The sequence below is a fragment of the Protomyctophum parallelum genome (assembly GCF_964188405.1).
Source record: "Protomyctophum parallelum genome assembly, chromosome: 8".
Taxonomy (NCBI): domain Eukaryota; kingdom Metazoa; phylum Chordata; class Actinopteri; order Myctophiformes; family Myctophidae; genus Protomyctophum; species Protomyctophum parallelum.
Window position 1 is genome coordinate 45,175,530 of NC_139703.1, and position 20,963 is coordinate 45,196,492.

Genomic DNA, 20,963 nt, shown 5'->3' on the forward strand with positions numbered 1-20,963 from the left:
TTTCTGGTGGGGGCTTGACTTACTATTCACTGAGTATTCAATGACTTAGTATTCACTTGGTATTCAATGACTTAGTATTCACTTGGTATTCACTGACTTTATAGCAGGGGTTCCCAAACTTTTTCATGTCAAGGACCCCCAAAATCATACTCATTTGTCTGCGGACCTCCATTTGAAAATACATGCCAAGGACCCCCATAAGAGAAGATTTGTACAGCTCAAGGGCCCCCGCTTTGACCTGAATTAGGCTACGGCCCCCTATTTATTGGCATTTCTATCTCTGGGACCCAAATACATATTGTAAAATCAAACTTAATTTAACTCTGTCACCACTGTCACAACCATTCTACAAAACACACACAGAAGATATATTAAGGTTATACTGTAGAAGGTAATTAGTTTAATTCACAAAGCCGAACCCGGGAAGTCTCAGGTTTCGTGCTCGCAACTGTGTGTGCCAAAACAAGAAATCTCGGGTTTGATTAATGTTATTTAATGCAGAATTAATAGTATTTTATTCACCGTTTGTTAGCTGTTTTTTAGCATCCATCGATGGCGCCGGTGGCTCCCATAGTGTGTAGTCATCGAATATCCAAAATCTCCTTGTGCACGCACATGCACGCGATCCAAAGCATTTATAGGGCTCAGATTGAGCTAATGGATGATGTTTAGAGCTTAATATTACTTTAATCCAACCTTGCGTGTATGAAACCATTGTTTACACTGAGAGAACACGGCACAGGCTGTAGCTATGACTCATCACACAACCACTTCCGGTTCAGTGTTGTAGTTTTTCTCAGAAATCTGGCACCAGTACAGAGTTTAACCACCAGATGATGCCATGTAATCGGTTAAATTTCTACTATTTTTGTAGTACTGCTCTTCTACCAACATTGCATTAATGAAAGAGTGTACAGGCTACAGCCTTGATTTGTGCATATCACAGGTGTATCAGATGATGAATCCCACCTGTTAGTTAATCAATTAAAATGGGGTGCATACTTAGTTTGCTAAGTCTAAACCAAAAACTGCCTAAACTAAGTACTGCACCCATTACAATTACAATTACACCATAAAAGGCATGCATTGAATGAATAGGAAAACACTCCACAGTATGATGTTGCTCATCAAAAAGAACACATTTACAGGCTGGCAGCGCTTCGCAAGTCTCTCGCTCAGCTGAACTTTTGTCAGACATGCCAACCTATTTTTCATACCACACATGCTTTTTGACATCAAAGTATGCTGGTATGACCATATGATGTGTCCCATGTAGATGTTGTATAATGTTAGAATCTTGCGCGCCTATGGCACACTCGGGTCTAATGCCATGCATGTGTGTCGCAATGAATATTATGTGTCCAAATGTAGGGTTAAATAATAGCTGGTCTGTATTCTGACTCAAGCATGCTGTTATGTGTCATTTCATTTGCAGTCTTGATTGCTCCTGGGATGGAGGACAGGAGAAACGGACTCCTGTTGTCTGTCTCCTGCAGTATGCCACACTAAACCCCTATCAGAAGACTTCTGTCCCCACTGTGTATACACACCTCCGCAGCAACACACTCCGTTCCTCTGTCTCCTTGACAATGCAGCGGACTTGCACTCCCCAAACTCCCTTTAGCCAGAACCAACTGTGACGCGGCCTCTGAAACCACCCAGTCCCTCGTCCTCTCTCAGCACCCCAAACACCGCCCGCCCTCACCCTGCTGTCTCACTTGGAACGAAACATTTGCTTCTTTGGACTACTTACTGGGTTGGTCATTGGCGGTGCCCTATCAAATGCAGCTGATACAGTGTTAGAATCCCCCTGATGCTATACAGTAGTTTCTTGTTTTGTTGTTGCATTTAATCCATTTTACAGGATGGAGTCAGAGTCACTGTCTGCTGGCTTTGAAGAAATCTCATTTGATCTGACAGACTACAAGGATTTGTTGTGTTTGCCGGAGTTGAATCCAGTCGATCACTCGCCACACACCTCGTTCACAGTCACCACACACACACACACACATACCTTCCCAACACCCACACAGAAACACGCACGCACGCACACACACACGCACGCACACACACACAAACACAGATTAGTAATACTATGGAACGCCAATATCCTGCCCCCAACAAATAGCTTTCTATAATAATCACCATGGCAATGCCTGCACTGATGCCATGAGGGTGGAAGAGGAGGAGGATGAGGGTGGGTGTGAAGGGCTGGACAGGGGAGGAGGGCCGTCGCCTCTGGTGTGACATCAGTATAATCAATCAACAGCTGTCTTATTAGCTTTTTACATTTTTAGCAATTATTATAGAGGTTCTAATTTATGTCCAGTGTTTGCTTGTTTATCAAATATGTATATTATTAGATGATTATAATCTCGTGCATGATTTGAAAAGAATAAATACATAACTAGCCGCGGGAATGAAACGTCTGATGTAGACGCATCCACAACTAAATTCCTTGAGAAGTTCTGAGGGCAGAAGAGGGACCTGTAGGGATTCCTGGGACAACGTGTGATACATTACACACACCTGTGAGAGTTGATGGACTACACTGCTGATGAACACAAGGACAGAGCTGTTCTGCTCTGGAGGACAGAACCGTTTTGGACTCAGCTCAGTCTCCTCTCATGCTTATCCCCCCCTTTTTTTGTGAAGCTGCCATCATCCTAAATAAAATGCTGTTATTTTTGGCACAGTTGAGACTTTCAGAGCAAGTTTATAATGTTTTATCTAATGTTACAGAAATGTGTGGATACTTCCCCCCCCCCCCCAACCTTTTCTTACTTACCCCCCTCCCCCCATCGTGGCAGACTGTTATTCATATGATCTTGGGTATATTCAACGTGTGTCTCTTCTATTCTGGACTGGGCTTAACCACGTATGCCCTATATAAATCATCATATGACGTATAGCAAAAGTAGCTGATCCACAAACTCACACACAGTGTGTCATAACAAGCTGTGGGAGCTTGTAGTATGATATGGCCAAATAGAGATGCCAGGTTTTAATTGGTAAAATTAACAGGACCCTATGGTAAAATTAACAGGACCCTAGGTTAACTACTGTAAGTGAATATCGCAAAAGGAATTGTCTGTGCGTTCACCATAAATAAATACAAATAAATGATGCATTTATATAGCGCTTTTACTCAAAGCGCTTTACTATGTAACATAGATTGTGCATTACATTCACACATTCATACACCGATGGCGGAGGAAACCATGCAAGTGATCAATCTGCACATTGAGAGCAATTCGGTATTGTCTCTACTCATGTTAGGAGCCATCTTTTGTGGAATTGATATCAAGGATTATAGAGGTCAATCTGTCAGCTAGTGATGACATCAAGATAATTTGAGAATGTATCCAGGGGGCATGTCTAGGGATATGTGTGGAGTTTCTGGCTTTAAGAAAGTTGAAAAAGTGGTTTTTGGGCTTGAAATGTCAAATTCTAATCCTCATATACTGTTAATGGATCCAGAGCTATCTCTGATCTTCAGCTTTGGGGGTTAGCTGTAGCACTATGTCCATGGAGAGTGATTGAATTATCCAAGATCTGATGAAATTAAACATGAATTCTGTTTTCTTTTGGACTTTCTCTTTAAGTTATGTGTATGAGTTTGTATTTTTATTTATATGCTGTAGATGTGGAGAATGTGAGCTCTGTGCACCCCCCTCCCCACAGACAAAGCCAGGACATAGTGACGTGTTACGACCCTTACCCTACGTAAAACGGAAATATAACCTTTTAATACTGTAATACTATGCATTGTTCATTCTAAGTATGAAACCGTCCAATTGAGCCTGAATCATGTTTTCCCTGTTGCTCTCATTGTCGATATTGTGCTATCGTTCAATCAAAGCAGTGAACTGGACTGCTTCTGCAATTGGCAATAAGCCCACTGGCAAATCCCGTTATCTGTCCTCTAGAAGGAGAAAACTGTGAATTCCTGTTCATAACTAAATCTTACTACATAAACATTGCGATACATACAGTAAAGGAGCTATGCCGCACTTGTGACCATGGCTTTGTCCCCCTTGTTGTCTAAACTGTATTACCGGTGGAACATTTTGGGGACAATTGCAGAGTAGACCTGCTGTTTTGTTACATCTCTGTGGGATTCCCTTGTATGCTTTATTTTATTATTTTATAATATCTGGTCATATGACACTGGATTGATTTGAAGGCACTTGCAAGCAGTAGGCCTGTTCCTGCTGAGAGAAAACCCAATTATCCCTTTATGATTGCCGTAATACTGTACCAATTATTGGACAGAAAATTCACTAAAGATAAATACTGATCTGCTGTAGGCATTGGGAGAGAATTTGCCATGTGTAGGTGATTGTGGTGAGTTGAAAGGTGCAAAGTTTGTGCTGTACATACTGTTTGTTTGTTTGTTTTTGTTTTTTATCTTGTAAGCTATATAGAAAACAGTACAAATAGCAAGAGTGGAGGTGTGGTTGAAGTGTACTTCACTGGAGGGCAGAGCATAAGTTAAACCATGAGGTGCAATAGTGCAATAGAAATGTCATGTGAATGGGTGCCTTACTTTTGTCACTGACAGGGGACCAATATGACACACTGATGTTTATTTCTGTGAGGGGCATCTTCTAGAAATGTCACCTCCAAGTCCAAGGTGACACTATGCTGACCAGAGCAGTGGTTCTCAAAGTGGGGTCTGGGGACCCCCCAGGGGTCCTTGAGGCAGTTCCAAGGGTTCTCCAGCAAAATGAGTTATTAATAGCATCACAATCTGTTTAACCACTTTATATATTATTGACTGTTTGAAAATAGCCGATCTACAAGCTCAAAATGCTATTATAGTGACATGTTGTGAGCTTGTAGATCTGCTATTTAAAAAATAAATAAAATCTTTGGAATATTTTTGTAACATTTTAACATGGGGGTCTGCAGCCATGGGACAAATTTGAGAACCACTGGTCCAATAGCAACAGAGACATAGGGAGCAGGTCAGAAGGACGTTGAACTGTAGTCTTTGGCAATGCCAAGAAGAAGCGGTTTTTCATTGGCCCCACTAATCTAACACCAAGCATTTTTTGAATATGGAAATGGGATAGTTTATTTTTGTTTAGTTTGTGTGTGCATAGTGCATACACATACAGTATACAAGTCACTCCACTGGATATCCTCCAACTTCACTTCTCCACAGCCTTTTGCTCTACATTCCCCTATATGCTTAGTGGTGTGTATTTGCCGTGTTTGCATTCAGTCTAAATGGAAAACATACATGCATAAATAAATGTCTCAGTATGATACAAATTCTGCCTCTGATTTTGAAAGTGTTTATCACGTGACTGCAAATGGTGAGCAAACATGGGGGAAACAAACAAGCCCTCAGCACAGAGAGGAAGAATTGAAGCTAAATTGAAGTAGGCCTACTGCAGCTCGACTATGCACTGATATAAATGCCCGTTATTCTGGGTCATATTGCAATCCAGCATGTAGTCAGCTTCAGTCAGAATTTACCAGAACACACACACACACACGTCTAAATGCTCTCTCTTGAATCTGGTGATAAACGATGCTGTGTAAACGATGGTTTTATGTTTTATATCTGTAACACAGTTTTGTTAGCGGCATCATTCAGTCAGCGTCTTTGTGTGTATGAGGACATTACTGTATGCTGGACCAATAAACTTACTCCAACAAGACACACACATCTCTCTTAAATGAATGGCTTTTTGACACCTTTGGATTATACCAGGGACAATTTATTTATTTATTTATTTTACAATTTTATTTATACATTTTCAGGTTTAAAGACATACTGTATTCACATTCACATCACATACTAACAACGTATTAACCACAGTGTAATGCTAAAGGTTTGTCTGCTTCATGTAATATAATTAAAAGTGTTGTTATACTTGTTGGTGACAGTTATATGGGTCACGTCACGTGGTGTTGCGTGCTACTATTCTACGTCACTCATAGTAAAGTCAGCTGTTCGCGAGGCGGCATTTCATGAATGGAAGGAGAGAGGGGTGAACGGGGAAGGTCCAACTTCGTTACTATGCTTTGATTCACTGTGGTAATGTTCTCTAACTTTAATACATATAGTTGGTTGGTTGGTTGGTTGGTTGGTTGGTTGGTTGGTTGGTTGGTTGGTTGGTTAGTTGGTTAATTGGTTGGTTAGTTGGTTGGTTGGTTGGTTGGTTGGTTGGTTGGTTGGTTAGTTGGTTAGTTGGTTGGTTGGTTAGTTGGTTAGTTGGTTGGTTAGTTGGTTAGTTGGTTTGTTCAGATTTATAGCTTGCTGCGATTTCTTTGCTAATTGATAACATATCGCGCTACCTATCCCCTCCGAAAGGGCCGCAACTTCACACAGGGTCAAATGTATTTACTCGAATCTCCGGCCATTCGCAATCTAAAATAACATAACTCCTTGTCTTTATAGTATTTTTATTATTATTTCATAAACATACATTTAACACAATGAGCTTAGCTCTTTTAGATTGGGTTAGTTGTTAGCCCTTGTTCAGGCCTTTGATTAGACTTTTGATTAGTTAGTAGACTTAGATTAGGTAAAAAACCTGAATGATGAGACAGAATACATAATACATTTGTCAGTTTACAGGTTTACAGCACAACACATAGATAGCATTATTCATAGTTGTTGCATGAATTCATATTTACCATTGGTCAATGTGAGGCTGCGTTTGGTCGCTGTGCAGTGTAATACACAGCCGGTTCATCGTGCTACCACACGAGGTTGTGGATTCATCTTGGTTGTTTTAGAATCTGATTCAAGAGGACCCATGCTCACTCATATAAACCTTCCGTTCTACTCTGAGCATTCCTGTGATTGGCTGTTTGTGTCATGCCCTCAGCCATTGGTTAGCTTACTGGCTGTTTGTCACCTCCAGGAAGTATTTGGGCTGTGGAACCAGGAAGTGAATCCAGCACATGTGCTTTCATGTGCTGTGGCTATGTGGAGACAGTGAAGATGTGCCCTTATCAGATCCCCTGCTGTGTCAGCCTTTTTTAGAGAAAGCTGGTATTTATGGCTGGTGTCCTGTTTCACACCATTTTTAGACGCTCGTCTAATAGCCCATATCATACGGCATACTGTAGCACGCCGTTTTTCATAATTTTTGAGGATTTGAAAATAATGAAAAAAAGAAAAAACGATGGGTTATAGCCCATCATTTTTTGAATTTTTGATTTATTTTTTTATCCTGGTTTTTCATCATTTTTTACCATGGGCTATAGCCCATACCGTACGGCATACTATAGCACGCCGTTTTACATCATTTTTGAGGATTTGAAAAAAAGAAAAAAAAAAACGATGGGTTATAGCCCATCGTTTTTTGATTTAAAAAAATATTTAATCCTCGTTTTTCATAATTTTTGACCATCCCACTGAGCAATAGCCGGCTATTAGACGTGCGTCTAAAAATGGGATAAAAAACGTTGAAAAATAGACGTCGAAAAACGTCGAAAAATAGACGTCTAAAACACGTCTATTTTTAGACGTTTTGTATCCCATTTTTAGACGCTCGTCTAATAGCCCATATCGTACGGCATACTGTAGCATGCCGTTTTTCATCATTTTTGAGGATTTGAAAAGAATGAAAAAATAAAAAAACGATGGGTTATAGCCCATAGTTTTTTTTATTTTAGAATTTTTTTGAATCCTCGTTTTTCATCATTTTTGACCATCCCACTGAGCAATAGCCGGCTATTAGACGTGCGTCTAAAAATGGGATAAAAAACGTCTGAAAATAGACGTCGAAAAACTAAAACACGTCTATTTTTAGACGTGTTTTAGACGTCTATTTTTAGAAATTTTTTATCCCATTTTTAGTCTAATAGCCCATATCGTACGGCATACTGTAGCACGCCGTTTTTCATCATTTTTGAGGATTTGAAAAGAATGAAAAAATAAAAAAACGATGGGTTATAGCCCATAGTTTTTTGAATTTTTGAATTCTTTTTAATCCTGGTTTTTAATCATTTTTGACCATGGGCTATAGCCCATACCGTACGGTATACTATAAAAAACGAAAGCCCATAATTTTTAGATTTTTAGATTTTTTTTTTTTATCCTCGTTTTTCATAATTTTTGACCATCCCACTGAGCAATAGCCGGCTATTAGACGTGCGTCTAAAAATGGGATAAAAAACGTCAAAAAATAGACGTCTAAAAACGTCTACAAATAGACGTCTAAAACACGTCTATTTTTAGACGTGTTTTAGACGTCTATCTTTATATTTATATATTGACCATGCAGAACTGACCTGCAAGAGGTCAGAGGTACTGTTGTGTAAAGCACTTTGAATTACCTTATTGAAATGTGCTCTACAAATAAGTTACATTTGTCTTGCTTTGCTTAACAGAGCATTGGGCAGAGGACCTGGGCCGAGCCCTGCAGGCCATCGAAAATAAATTGCATTATTTATTTATTTTTTACATTTTATTAGGATTTTTATATTCTGCTGGGGTTTAGGGCTAGTGATTTTTTTTAATAGAAGTTACCTTTAGGGCAAAATCTTATTGTGCTTTGAATGAAGGTTAATACAGTGTCATTGTCCATGAAAAAGCATTTTTTTTAAATTATGAGCAATGGGGTTAATAATATATATATTTAAATATATATACACACAACGGTATTGATATGGTGCTTTTCTTTTATTGCCTTAATTATGATTAATTGGTTACATGATATAAATAATGAACACAGCGAACATGGTATGATAGTCAACCGACCAGCAATGGTCAGCACAGCAGTGTCAGAAGTCTGCAGAATGGTGTCCCCTAAGGGTCTGTTCCCTTCTGTCCCCAATGATCTGTTTAACATCTACATGACCTACCTGATATAACATCTAGAAAATAGTAAATATGGTTACGGGGGCGACCTAGCCATCATGCTGTAATGACCAACGTGGACGACCTAGCCATCAAGCTGTGATGACCAACATGGAAGACCTAGCCATCAAGCTGTGATGACCAACATGGACGACCAAGCCATCATTCTGTGATGACCAACATGGAAGCAAAGACAATAGTGAGGGGTCCCTATATAGGTGTAACCCACAGTGTTACGGGCCTCTCTACACACCCTTGGACTGGGTGTTGTGCGGAGAGAAGGGACACTGGACACAGCGGTTCTGGATCGTGGTTGAGACTGGTGTATTTATTAGCTGCCAGGTTCACAGGCTCTGCTGCTGGTAATGGCTGTAGTATGGTACATAATCAAAGATAGCGCCCATGGCTGCCTAGTTGCCTGAACTACGGTGGCCAGTGACAAAAAGGTGAGTTGCTGAACCCACAGGTGAAAACCCTTGACAGTCAACAGTGACACCTGCTGACCAAAAGGCCACTACCTTACATATGCAATAAACTTAACACCAAATTGAAAACTGAATTTATCCCATGGGATCCAACAGGTTGAATTATTATTGAAGGTGCATGGTAGCCTACCTCCGCAGGTTGCATCTGTAGCTCAGTATTGGCAAAATCATACAGTACATATTTGTTGACAAGTGCCCGGAATGGTAACAGGTCATCTCGCCCCTTTGCCAACTCACCCCCGCGAAAAGTGAAGACGGCTTGCCCCGGAATTTCAAAAAGTGAAGACGGCTCGCCCCGGAATTTCTAAAAGAAGACGGCTCGCCCCAAGCCGTGGATAGCTCGCCCCCAAAGCGTGAATATCTCGCCCCACAGCAGGGATATCTCGCCCCATGTTTATTTTACCTTATTTCTCAGAACATTTAGAATCAATGTTGTTTGTCAAAGGAGAACATTTAGAACCAGTTTGTTGTTGTTGTTGGTCAAATGAAAATTATGCATGGATAATGAATGGCACACCCCCATCCATTGTTCTGGAAATTCCATTCTGGAAAGGTGTTCCATTCCTCCATTACTGAAATTAATTGTTGTTGTACTATTGTTGTACTATTCTATGTCTGCCCAGCCAGCACGCCCACTTGGTGCCCATGTGGTTTCAATGCGGGATACATGGGTACCAAGTGGGAATGGGCTTGAACTGGGCAAATTATGAGGGTCCCACATGGTCTACACGTTGGGGCCCACTTAGCGCCCATGTAGAACCCACTGACAACCCACATGGGCAAGCCCAAATGGGAACCATCTGGTGCCCGCTGACAAGCCCACTTGAGGCCCATATAGTTCAGCCCACCTTGAAACCATAAGGGACCCATGTCAGCCCCACATAAATTGCCAAGGTGGGGCCCACCTAGGACCCAGGTAGAACCCACTTAAAGCCTACACGGGCAACCCAGGTGAGAACCATCTGGTGCCCGCTGACATTTCCATGTGGGTCCCATATAGTTATCCCACCTGGCTCCCACATAGGCAGCCCACCTCTAAACCATTATGTGACCCACGTGTGCTGGCTGGGTGCCTAAAAGTACAGTACTTGTTAGACAGGCCAGCTTCTATAGTTAGTGCTCACTGCATTCGCAATCACATCCCCCATTTATCCCTGTCAGCAAATGATTCAGGAAGAAGAAAAAAAAAACTAGAAAGTTTACCCCTCGGTGTGTGTGTGTGTGCGTGCGTGCGTGCGTGTGTGTGTGTGACACTGATTTATTGAATATTCTGACTGTCCGATGTGCTAGTTGGTGCCTTGCATGGTTTCCGCTGCCATCGGTGTATGAATGTGTGTGTGAATGGGTGAATGTAATGCACAATCTCTGTAAAGCGCCTTGGATAAAGGCGCTATATAAATGCACCATTTACCATTTACACACCGTCTGTAGCAAGAAGGTAACTAAATGTTAAACTTTTAGGTAACCCAGCCAACATGGCAGCCCGCAAATGGCAACCCATGTCAACTGTCAATCAAGGCAGTATAAAGGTGACATCAGTTCCTACACTCCTCACTCCCACCTCATGCAAGATGGCCGAAATGTTTGGCATGGCAGCAGCAGCAGGTTCCTGTTCACTGTGACAATCCTTGGTTACTCTTCGGTGAGTTATATAAGCTTGGTGTCTTAACTTGGATCAACTGGTTAACTGTTTGTTTATATTGAAAGTATTTGATTTATGAATTATGTTTGACCTTTTGGTTTAATAATTAATATTGGTGTATTGTATTATAATATATATACATATATATCATGTTATATATATATTATAAAATAACTTGAATTTTATTTTCTAAAAGCATGCATGTAATGATATAAACTGTTAATAGAAAAATGATTAAAGATTCGATACTGATCACATCGAACTCTTTACTCATTTAATAGTTTTTTATTTATTTTTATTTGTTTGAAATTATTCTGTTTGGGGAACTTGATCTGTGAATGAATGCCACTGAGGAGTTGTGTTTTATAACAATGGTTAAGCTAACTGTTCCAATAGCTCATAGTGTCTTTTTCACAATGGCTTTCAAACTCTTGCATTTCAAGATCTCCTCTTAACTCTTGAGACAGTGTACAAATCCATTTGGTTCCATTTGTACACTCTCAGAGCTCTAAGGGTTCATTTGGTTAAACATGTTACAGTCAGAGTTACAGACCTGTCAGGGTAAAATTGGTATTGTCACAAACTCACAATACAATGTTGGGCTTAAAGTTAATTCAAAGCTGAAGGAAAAACATATTTCAAAAGTTGGGGGGAAAATGTATATTAAAGTATAACCTTGGGGGAGGGATGTTGAGTTGTAAAATGTGGGTTGTGGGGGCTGACAAGGCTATACAGCCACATGTGTTTCTAATGTGATGTAGGCCTACATAACACTAATGACATTTATCTTTTCTCTTCAGAGTCATGAGACCAGTGGTGTAGGCAGCACCAGGCCCTGAGTCGAGCCATCTCCGTGGGCCCCGCAGCCCCACCAATTTAGCCTCCGAGGACCCCTACCCTGGAGGCTGGAACCCATGTAAAGTTTCCCAGTTCGATGCCCCCCTGCACAAGACATTGAGGTAGGAACTGTACGCTATAGCTGCTGCTGGGAAGAGCTGCTTGCTGCGCAGTGAGTACAAATCTTGTTTATTGTCCTTTGCTGTCGCTGGTGTGGTTCTGCAGGGTACTGATGGTGTTTCTCTCGTTTGCGTTTGCGTTCCGGCTTCCTGCGGTTGCGTCACGTCGGGCTGCCTGCTGTTGCGCTCGTTTGCGTTGCGTCTTTTGCGTCGACTGCCACAATTTCGTCCGGTTCTGTCATTTCACCTAACTTGTGGACACAGCCTGTCATTTGCAGAAGAACGTGATGGTTCACGGTAAGGATCTGTTTTTGTATTCTTTGCGGCTGGTAGGGTAGGGCTGGTAGGGTAGGGCTCCTACTAGGGTAGGTTTTTGCGTTGCATCGCAAACGAAGCACTTTGGCACAGGCATGGAGCTCCTGGTTTACTGGGATGGGGTTCGATTCCCTGCTGCGCCCTGCTGATTACATTTAATCTGTTAAACGAGCATCCTTTAGCACAATAGAGCTTTAACCTATGACCGTATCTATAAAGATGACTAATCTTAATATGTATTCAGTATACAGAATCCAGATATTGGTCAGATATAATTTCATAGGGTGTATTATAGTAAAATAATAAGAGAAATCGCCGTAAAATTTTGTAAACTAATACATATTTTGCCCCCTGTTCGAATGCCCCCGCCCCCCCTGTCCAAAAATCGCGGAAATTGTTAAAGAGCGCAACAACACCCAACTTTTACTTTATCTAATTTGGTTGGAAAAAACTAAAGTTGTCCTTTAATTTGACCTGAGATCAGATTCTAAAAATGTCTTCTACAGTTTTCTGAAAAAGCTATGTTTCTATGTCAGTCGTTCTTCAATTTTTCAAAAATAGCAGAACTACAAGAGTGGCGCGCTATGATGAGCTTGTCGATCTGCTCTTTTTCAATAGCTAAAGCATAACATGATGCCATTGCTAATATCAAAAGGGGTTCCCGCCGAAAATGGGTTGTATAGCACCTGGCCTTACATGCGAGTGTTAAATAGCTGATCTACAAGCTCACAACACATCCCACAGCGGCGTGTTTTCACTGCTGTTACTGCTATACTGAGAAAGTAAAACATAGATGGAAATATTATGGAGATACTTGGGTTTATATGCCTGACAGTGACAGATTATGTTTTTGGCACAAACCATCAAACACATCAACTCCCAAGTTGTGGTTTATTTGAAATAAATCCAAGCCTGTATAAACGCTGCAGTGATATATTTCACCCCGTTGACGTTATGCCGTTATTTAGTAGCAGGGAGGGTTAATTGTAAACATTGACATGTGCACACCCGCACGGGAAAAGTAATTAAAAAAAATGCCCCAAACGTTCGGGTACCTATGAAGCACTGTTGCAGGACGCCCAACAGCAACATTTCACCATGGCGTTATTATATTATGGATGTCGTTGATATGAATACTTCTATTCCTCTTCGTAAAAACGCCGACATAACAGTCCTCAGTGGAGGATCGCTGATAGTAGGGGTTGTTTGTCCTGCTTAGCAACGGTATCGCCGATACCATTGCTAAGGGGCAGGTGCGCGAGCGGGTGGGGCTTACCGCAAGGTTTATTGGCTAATTTGGGCCCTGTCCAGACCCTGAGCAGAGGCTTTTGCGCTGGTTCGGGACAACGGTATATCCCACAGACTCAAGGCCGGGCACTGCACTAAAAACGATAAGCTATAACCCATGTTTTTTTAATTTTTCATTTTTTTCAAATCCTCAAAAATTATGAAAAACTGCATGCTATAGTATGCCGTATGGTATGGGCTATAGCCCAAGTTAAAAATCACACCAGTGTGAAGCAAGTGGTGCAACTCCCGTCTATTGGTTCTCTGTATCGTTCCAATTTGTATCGTTCCAATTTCTTCTCTGTATCGTTCCAATTTCTTCTCTGTATCGTTTGCGTCCAGCAGGTGGCAGCCATGTCACATACTTCTCTCGTTCCAATTACACACATGCGCACACCACTCATGCTCATGGTTACAGGTACACACACAGGTACACGGTCATTGCAAGCTGGATGTAGAAGTGGTTGCACCACTTAAAAATGATGAAAAACGAGGTTAATTTCTTTTTCAAAAATTCAAAAAACGATTGACTATAACCCATGTTTTTGAATTTTTGAATTTTTTTCAAATCCTCAAAAATGATGAAGAACGGCGTGCTATAGTATGCCGTACGGTAGGGGCTATAGCCCATGGTCAAAAATGATGAAAAACGAGGATAAAAAATAAATTCAAAAATTCAAAAAACGATGGGCTATAACCCATGTTTTTTTTATTTTTTTCAAATCCTCAAAAATGATGAAAAACTGCGTGATATAGTATGCCGTACGGTATGGGCTATAGCCCAAGTTAAAAAATGATGAAAAACAAGTTTTTTTTTTTTTTAATTCAAAAAACGATGGAATATAACCCATGTTTTTTGATTTTTTTTTTTTTTTTCAAATCCTCAAATATGATGACAAACGGCGTGCTATAGTATGCCGTATGGTAGGGGCTATAGCCCATGGTCAACAATGATGAAAAACGAGGTTAAAAAAAAATCAGAAATTCAAAAAACGATGGGCTATAACCCATGTTTTTTTTTTTTTTATTGTTTTTCAAATCCTCAAAAATGATGAAAAACAGCGTGCTATAGTATGCTGTACGGTATGGGCTATAGCCCAAGTTAAAAAATGATGAAAAACGAGGTTATTATTATTATTTTTTTTCAAAAAACGATGGGCTATAACCCATGTTTTTTGATTTTTTTATTTATTTCAAATCCTCAAAAATGATGAAAAACGGCGTGCTATAGTATGCCGTATGGTAGGGGCTATAGCCCATGGTCAACAATGATGAAAAACGAGGTAAAAAAAAAAAAAAAAATCAAAAAACGATGGGCTATAACCCATGTTTTTTTTTTTTTTTTTTTTTTTTTTTAATCCTCAAAAATGATGAAAAACGGCGTGCTATAGTATGCCTTACGGTAGGGGCTATAGCCCATGGTCAAAAATGATGAAAAACGAGGATAAAAAAGAAAATCAAAAATTCAAAAAACGATGGGCTATAACCCATGTTTTTTTTATTTTTTTCAAATCCTCAAAAATGATGAAAAACGGCGTGCTATAGTATGCCGTACGGTATGGGCTATAGCCCATGTTCAAAAATGATGAAAAACGAGGTTATTTTTTTTTCTCCAAAAAATCAAAAAACTATGGACTATACACTGACACGAAACAAGACAGGAACGCCCAAAAACGTCACATCCGGTTTTTTACCCTGGGCAGAATTTTCTATGGCTGCCAATGCAACTTTTTCCAATCCTTAATCACATACGGACAAACATCTATGCCGATAATATCTAACTTGCGGAGGTAACGTGCCTTGTCCACGGGCAACAGATCTTTCAACGTATGGCATTGCAAATACGTTTGATAATCGCTACTCTGCGCAATATTGTTTTGGAAATGCCGCAAATTGCATTGCAGTGAACGAGAGCAAATCTCAACTTACCCTGGGGGTGGTGACTCCGCCCCGAATACGCGTTTTCGTGTCAGTGTATAACCCATGTTTTTTTTTTTTTTTTTTTTTTTTTTCAAATCCTCAAAAATGATGAAAAACGTTGTGCTATAGTATGCCGTACGGTAGGGGCTATAGCCCATGGTCAAAAATGATGAAAAACAAGGTTATTTTTTTTTTCCAAAATTCAAAAAACGATGGACTATAACCCATGTTTTTTTAAGTTTTTTTTTTTTTTCAAATCCTCAAAAATGATGAAAAACTGCGTGCTATAGTATGCCGTACGGTATGGGCTATAGCCCATGTTAAAAAATGATGAAAAACGAGGTAATCTTTTTTTCAAAAATTCAAAAAACGATGGACTATAACCCATGTTTTTTGAATTTTTTTATTTTTTTCAAATCCTCAAAAATGATGAAGAACGGCGTGCTATAGTATGCCATACGATATGGGCTATAGCCCAAGTTAAAAAATGATGAAAAACAAGGTTATTTTTTTTTCAAAAATTCAAAAAACGATGGACTATAACCCATGTTTATTGAATTTTTTAATTTTTTTCAAATCCTCAAAAATGATGAAAAACGGTGTGCTATAGTATGCCGTACGGTAGGGGCTGTAGCCCATGGTCAAAAATGATGAAAAACGAGGATAAAAGAGAAAATCAAAAATTCAAAAAACGATGGGCTATATCCCATGTTTTTTAAATTTTAGAATTTTTTTCAAATCCTCAAAAATGATGAAAAACGTTGTGCTATAGTATACCGTACGGTAGGGGCTATAGCCCATGGTCAAAAATGATGAAAAACAAGGTTATTTTTCTTTTTCAAAAGTTCAAAAAACGATGGACTATAACCCATGTTTTTTTATTTTATTTTTTTTTAAATCCTCAAAAATGATGAAAAACGGCGTGCTATAGTATGCCTTACGGTAGGGGCTATAGCCCATGGTCAAAAATGATGAAAAACGAGGATAAAAAAGAAAATCAAAAATTCAAAAAACGATGGGCTATAACCCATGTTTTTTTTATTTTTTTCAAATCCTCAAAAATGATGAAAAACGGCGTGCTATAGTATGCCGTACGGTATGGGCTATAGCCCATGTTCAAAAATGATGAAAAACGAGGTTATTTTTTTTTCTCCAAAAAATCAAAAAACTATGGACTATACACTGACACGAAACAAGACAGGAACGCCCAAAAACGTCACATCCGGTTTTTTACCCTGGGCAGAATTTTCTATGGCTGCCAATGCAACTTTTTCCAATCCTTAATCACATACGGACAAACATCTATGCCGATAATATCTAACTTGCGGAGGTAACGTGCCTTGTCCACGGGCAACAGATCTTTCAACGTATGGCATTGCAAATACGTTTGATAATCGCTACTCTGCGCAATATTGTTTTGGAAATGCCGCAAATTGCATTGCAGTGAACGAGAGCAAATCTCAACTTACCCTGGGGGTGGTGACTCCGCCCCGAATACGCGTTTTCGTGTCAGTGTATAACCCATGTTTTTTTTTTTTTTTTTTTTTTTTTCAAATCCTCAAAAATGATGAAAAACGTTGTGCTATAGTATGCCGTACGGTAGGGGCTATAGCCCATGGTCAAAAATGATGAAAAACAAGGTTATTTTTTTTTTCCAAAATTCAAAAAACGATGGACTATAACCCATGTTTTTTTAAGTTTTTTTTTTTTTTCAAATCCTCAAAAATGATGAAAAACTGCGTGCTATAGTATGCCGTACGGTATGGGCTATAACCCATGTTCAAAAATGATGAAAAACGAGGTAATCTTTTTTTCAAAAATTCAAAAAACGATGGACTATAACCCATGTTTTTTGAATTTTTTTATTTTTTTCAAATCCTCAAAAATGATGAAGAACGGCGTGCTATAGTATGCCATACGATATGGGCTATAGCCCAAGTTAAAAAATGATGAAAAACAAGGTTATTTTTTTTTCAAAAATTCAAAAAACGATGGACTATAACCCATGTTTATTGAATTTTTTATTTTTTTTCAAATCCTCAAAAATGATGAAAAACGGTGTGCTATAGTATGCCGTACGGTAGGGGCTGTAGCCCATGGTCAAAAATGATGAAAAACGAGGATAAAAGAGAAAATCAAAAATTCAAAAAACGATGGGCTATATCCCATGTTTTTTAAATTTTAGAATTTTTTTCAAATCCTCAAAAATGATGAAAAACGTTGTGCTATAGTATACCGTACGGTAGGGGCTATAGCCCATGGTCAAAAATGATGAAAAACAAGGTTATTTTTCTTTTTCAAAAATTCAAAAAACGATGGACTATAACCCATGTTTTTTTATTTTATTTTATTTTCAAATCCTCAAAAATGATGAAAAACGGCGTGCTATAGTATGCCTTACGGTAGGGGCTATAGCCCATGGTCAAAAATGATGAAAAACGAGGATAAAAAAGAAAATCAAAAATTCAAAAAACGATGGGCTATAACCCATGTTTTTTTTATTTTTTTCAAATCCTCAAAAATGATGAAAAACGGCGTGCTATAGTATGCCGTACGGTATGGGCTATAGCCCATGTTCAAAAATGATGAAAAACGAGGTTATTTTTTTTTCTCCAAAAAATCAAAAAACTATGGACTATACACTGACACGAAACAAGACAGGAACGCCCAAAAACGTCACATCCGGTTTTTTACCCTGGGCAGAATTTTCTATGGCTGCCAATGCAACTTTTTCCAATCCTTAATCACATACGGACAAACATCTATGCCGATAATATCTAACTTGCGGAGGTAACGTGCCTTGTCCACGGGCAACAGATCTTTCAACGTATGGCATTGCAAATACGTTTGATAATCGCTACTCTGCGCAATATTGTTTTGGAAATGCCGCAAATTGCATTGCAGTGAACGAGAGCAAATCTCAACTTACCCTGGGGGTGGTGACTCCGCCCCGAATACGCGTTTTCGTGTCAGTGTATAACCCATGTTTTTTTTTTTTTTTTTTTTTTTTTCAAATCCTCAAAAATGATGAAAAACGTTGTGCTATAGTATGCCGTACGGTAGGGGCTATAGCCCATGGTCAAAAATGATGAAAAACAAGGTTATTTTTTTTTTCCAAAATTCAAAAAACGATGGACTATAACCCATGTTTTTTTAAGTTTTTTTTTTTTTTCAAATCCTCAAAAATGATGAAAAACTGCGTGCTATAGTATGCCGTACGGTATGGGCTATAGCCCATGTTCAAAAATGATGAAAAACGAGGTAATCTTTTTTTCAAAAATTCAAAAAACGATGGACTATAACCCATGTTTTTTGAATTTTTTTATTTTTTTCAAATCCTCAAAAATGATGAAGAACGGCGTGCTATAGTATGCCATACGATATGGGCTATAGCCCAAGTTAAAAAATGATGAAAAACAAGGTTATTTTTTTTTCAAAAATTCAAAAAACGATGGACTATAACCCATGTTTATTGAATTTTTTATTTTTTTTCAAATCCTCAAAAATGATGAAAAACGGTGTGCTATAGTATGCCGTACGGTAGGGGCTGTAGCCCATGGTCAAAAATGATGAAAAACGAGGATAAAAGAGAAAATCAAAAATTCAAAAAACGATGGGCTATATCCCATGTTTTTTAAATTTTAGAATTTTTTTCAAATCCTCAAAAATGATGAAAAACGTTGTGCTATAGTATACCGTACGGTAGGGGCTATAGCCCATGGTCAAAAATGATGAAAAACAAGGTTATTTTTCTTTTTCAAAAATTCAAAAAACGATGGACTATAACCCATGTTTTTTTATTTTATTTTATTTTCAAATCCTCAAAAATGATGAAAAACGGCATGCTATAGTATGCCGTACGGTATGGGCTATAGCCCATGTTCAAAAATGATGAAAAACTAGGTTATTTCTTTTTTCAAAAAATCAAAAAATGACATTTGGACATTTGGAGACATTTGGACATTTGGAGACATTTGGAGACATTTGGAGACATTTGGACATTTGAGACATTTGGACATTTGGACATTTGGAGACATTTGGACATTTGGAGACATTTGGAGACATTTGGACATTTGAGACATTTGGACATTTGGACATTTGGAGACATTTGGAGACATTTGGACATTTGGAGACATTTGGAGACATTTGGACATTTAAAGACATTTGGACATTTGGAGACATTTGGACATTTGGACATTTGGAGACATTTGGAGACATTTGGACATTTGGAGACATTTGGAGACAAATGTCCAAATGTCCAATTTGGACATTTGGAGACATTTGGACATTTGGAGACATTTGGAGACATTTGGACATTTGAGACATTTGGACATTTGGACATTTGGAGACATTTGGACATTTGGAGACATTTGGAGACATTTGGACATTTGGACATTTGGAGACATTTGGACATTTGGAGACATTTGGACATTTGGACATTTGGACATTTGGACATTTGGAGACATTTGGACATTTGGACATTTGGACATTTGGAAACATTTGGAAATTTGGAGACATTTGGAGACATTTGGACATTTGGAGACATTTAGACATTTGGAGACATTTGGAGACATTTGGACATTTGGACATTTGGACATTTGGACATTTGGACATTTGGACATTTGGAGACATTTAGACATTTGGAGACATTTGGAGACATTTGGACATTTGGATCAATTTGGACATTTGGAGACATTTGGTCATTTGGAGACATTTGGACATTTGGAGACATTTGGACATTTGGACATTTGGAGACATTTGGAGACATTTGGAGACATTTGGACATTTGGACATTTGGAGACATTTGGACATTTGGACATGTGGAGACATTTGGAGACATTTGGACATTTGGAGACATTTGGAGACATTTGGACATTTGGAGACATTTGGATCAATTTGGACATTTAGAGACATTTGGACATTTGGACATTTGGAGACATTTGGAGACATTTGGACATTTGGAGACATTTAGACATTTGGAGACATTTGGAGACATTTGGACATTTGGATCAATTTGGACATTTGGAGACATTTGGACATTTGGACATTTGGATCAATTTGGACACATTTGGACATTTGGACATTTGGAGACATTTGGAGACATTTGGACATTTGGACATTTGGAGACATTTGGACATTTGGACATTTGGAGACATTTGGAGACATTTGGACATTTGGAGACATTTGGATCAATTTGGACATTTGGAGACATTTGGACATTTGGACATTTGGAGACATTTGGAGACATTTGGACATTTGGACATTTGGACATTTGGAGACATTTGGAGACATTTGGACATTTGGACATTTGGACATTTGGAGACATTTTGAGACATTTGGAGACTTTTGGACATTTGAAGACATTTGGACATTTGGACATTTTGAGACATTTGGAGACATTTGGACATTTGGACATTTGGAGACATTTGGACATTTGGACATTTGGAGACATTTGGAGACATTTGGAGACATTTGGATCAATTTGGACATTTGGAGACATTTGGACATTTGGACATTTGGAGACATTTGGA

At 38.9% G+C, this 20,963-nt stretch overlaps 1 protein-coding gene across 5 annotated transcripts in view; it reads left to right on the forward strand.

Moving 5' to 3' along the window:
- LOC310863565 (band 4.1-like protein 1) overlaps window positions 1-1,970 on the forward strand; it is a 92,105-nt gene extending 90,135 nt beyond the window's left edge. For all 5 annotated transcript variants that reach the window (XM_083772000.1, XM_083772003.1, XM_083772002.1 and 2 more), the window contains one exon: window positions 1,436-1,970. In XM_083772000.1, coding sequence (XP_083628126.1) covers window positions 1,436-1,441 — 6 coding nt within the window. In that variant the 3' untranslated portion in view covers window positions 1,442-1,970. The remainder of the gene's footprint in view (window positions 1-1,435) is intronic.
- The last annotated feature ends 18,993 nt before the right edge of the window (window positions 1,971-20,963 follow it).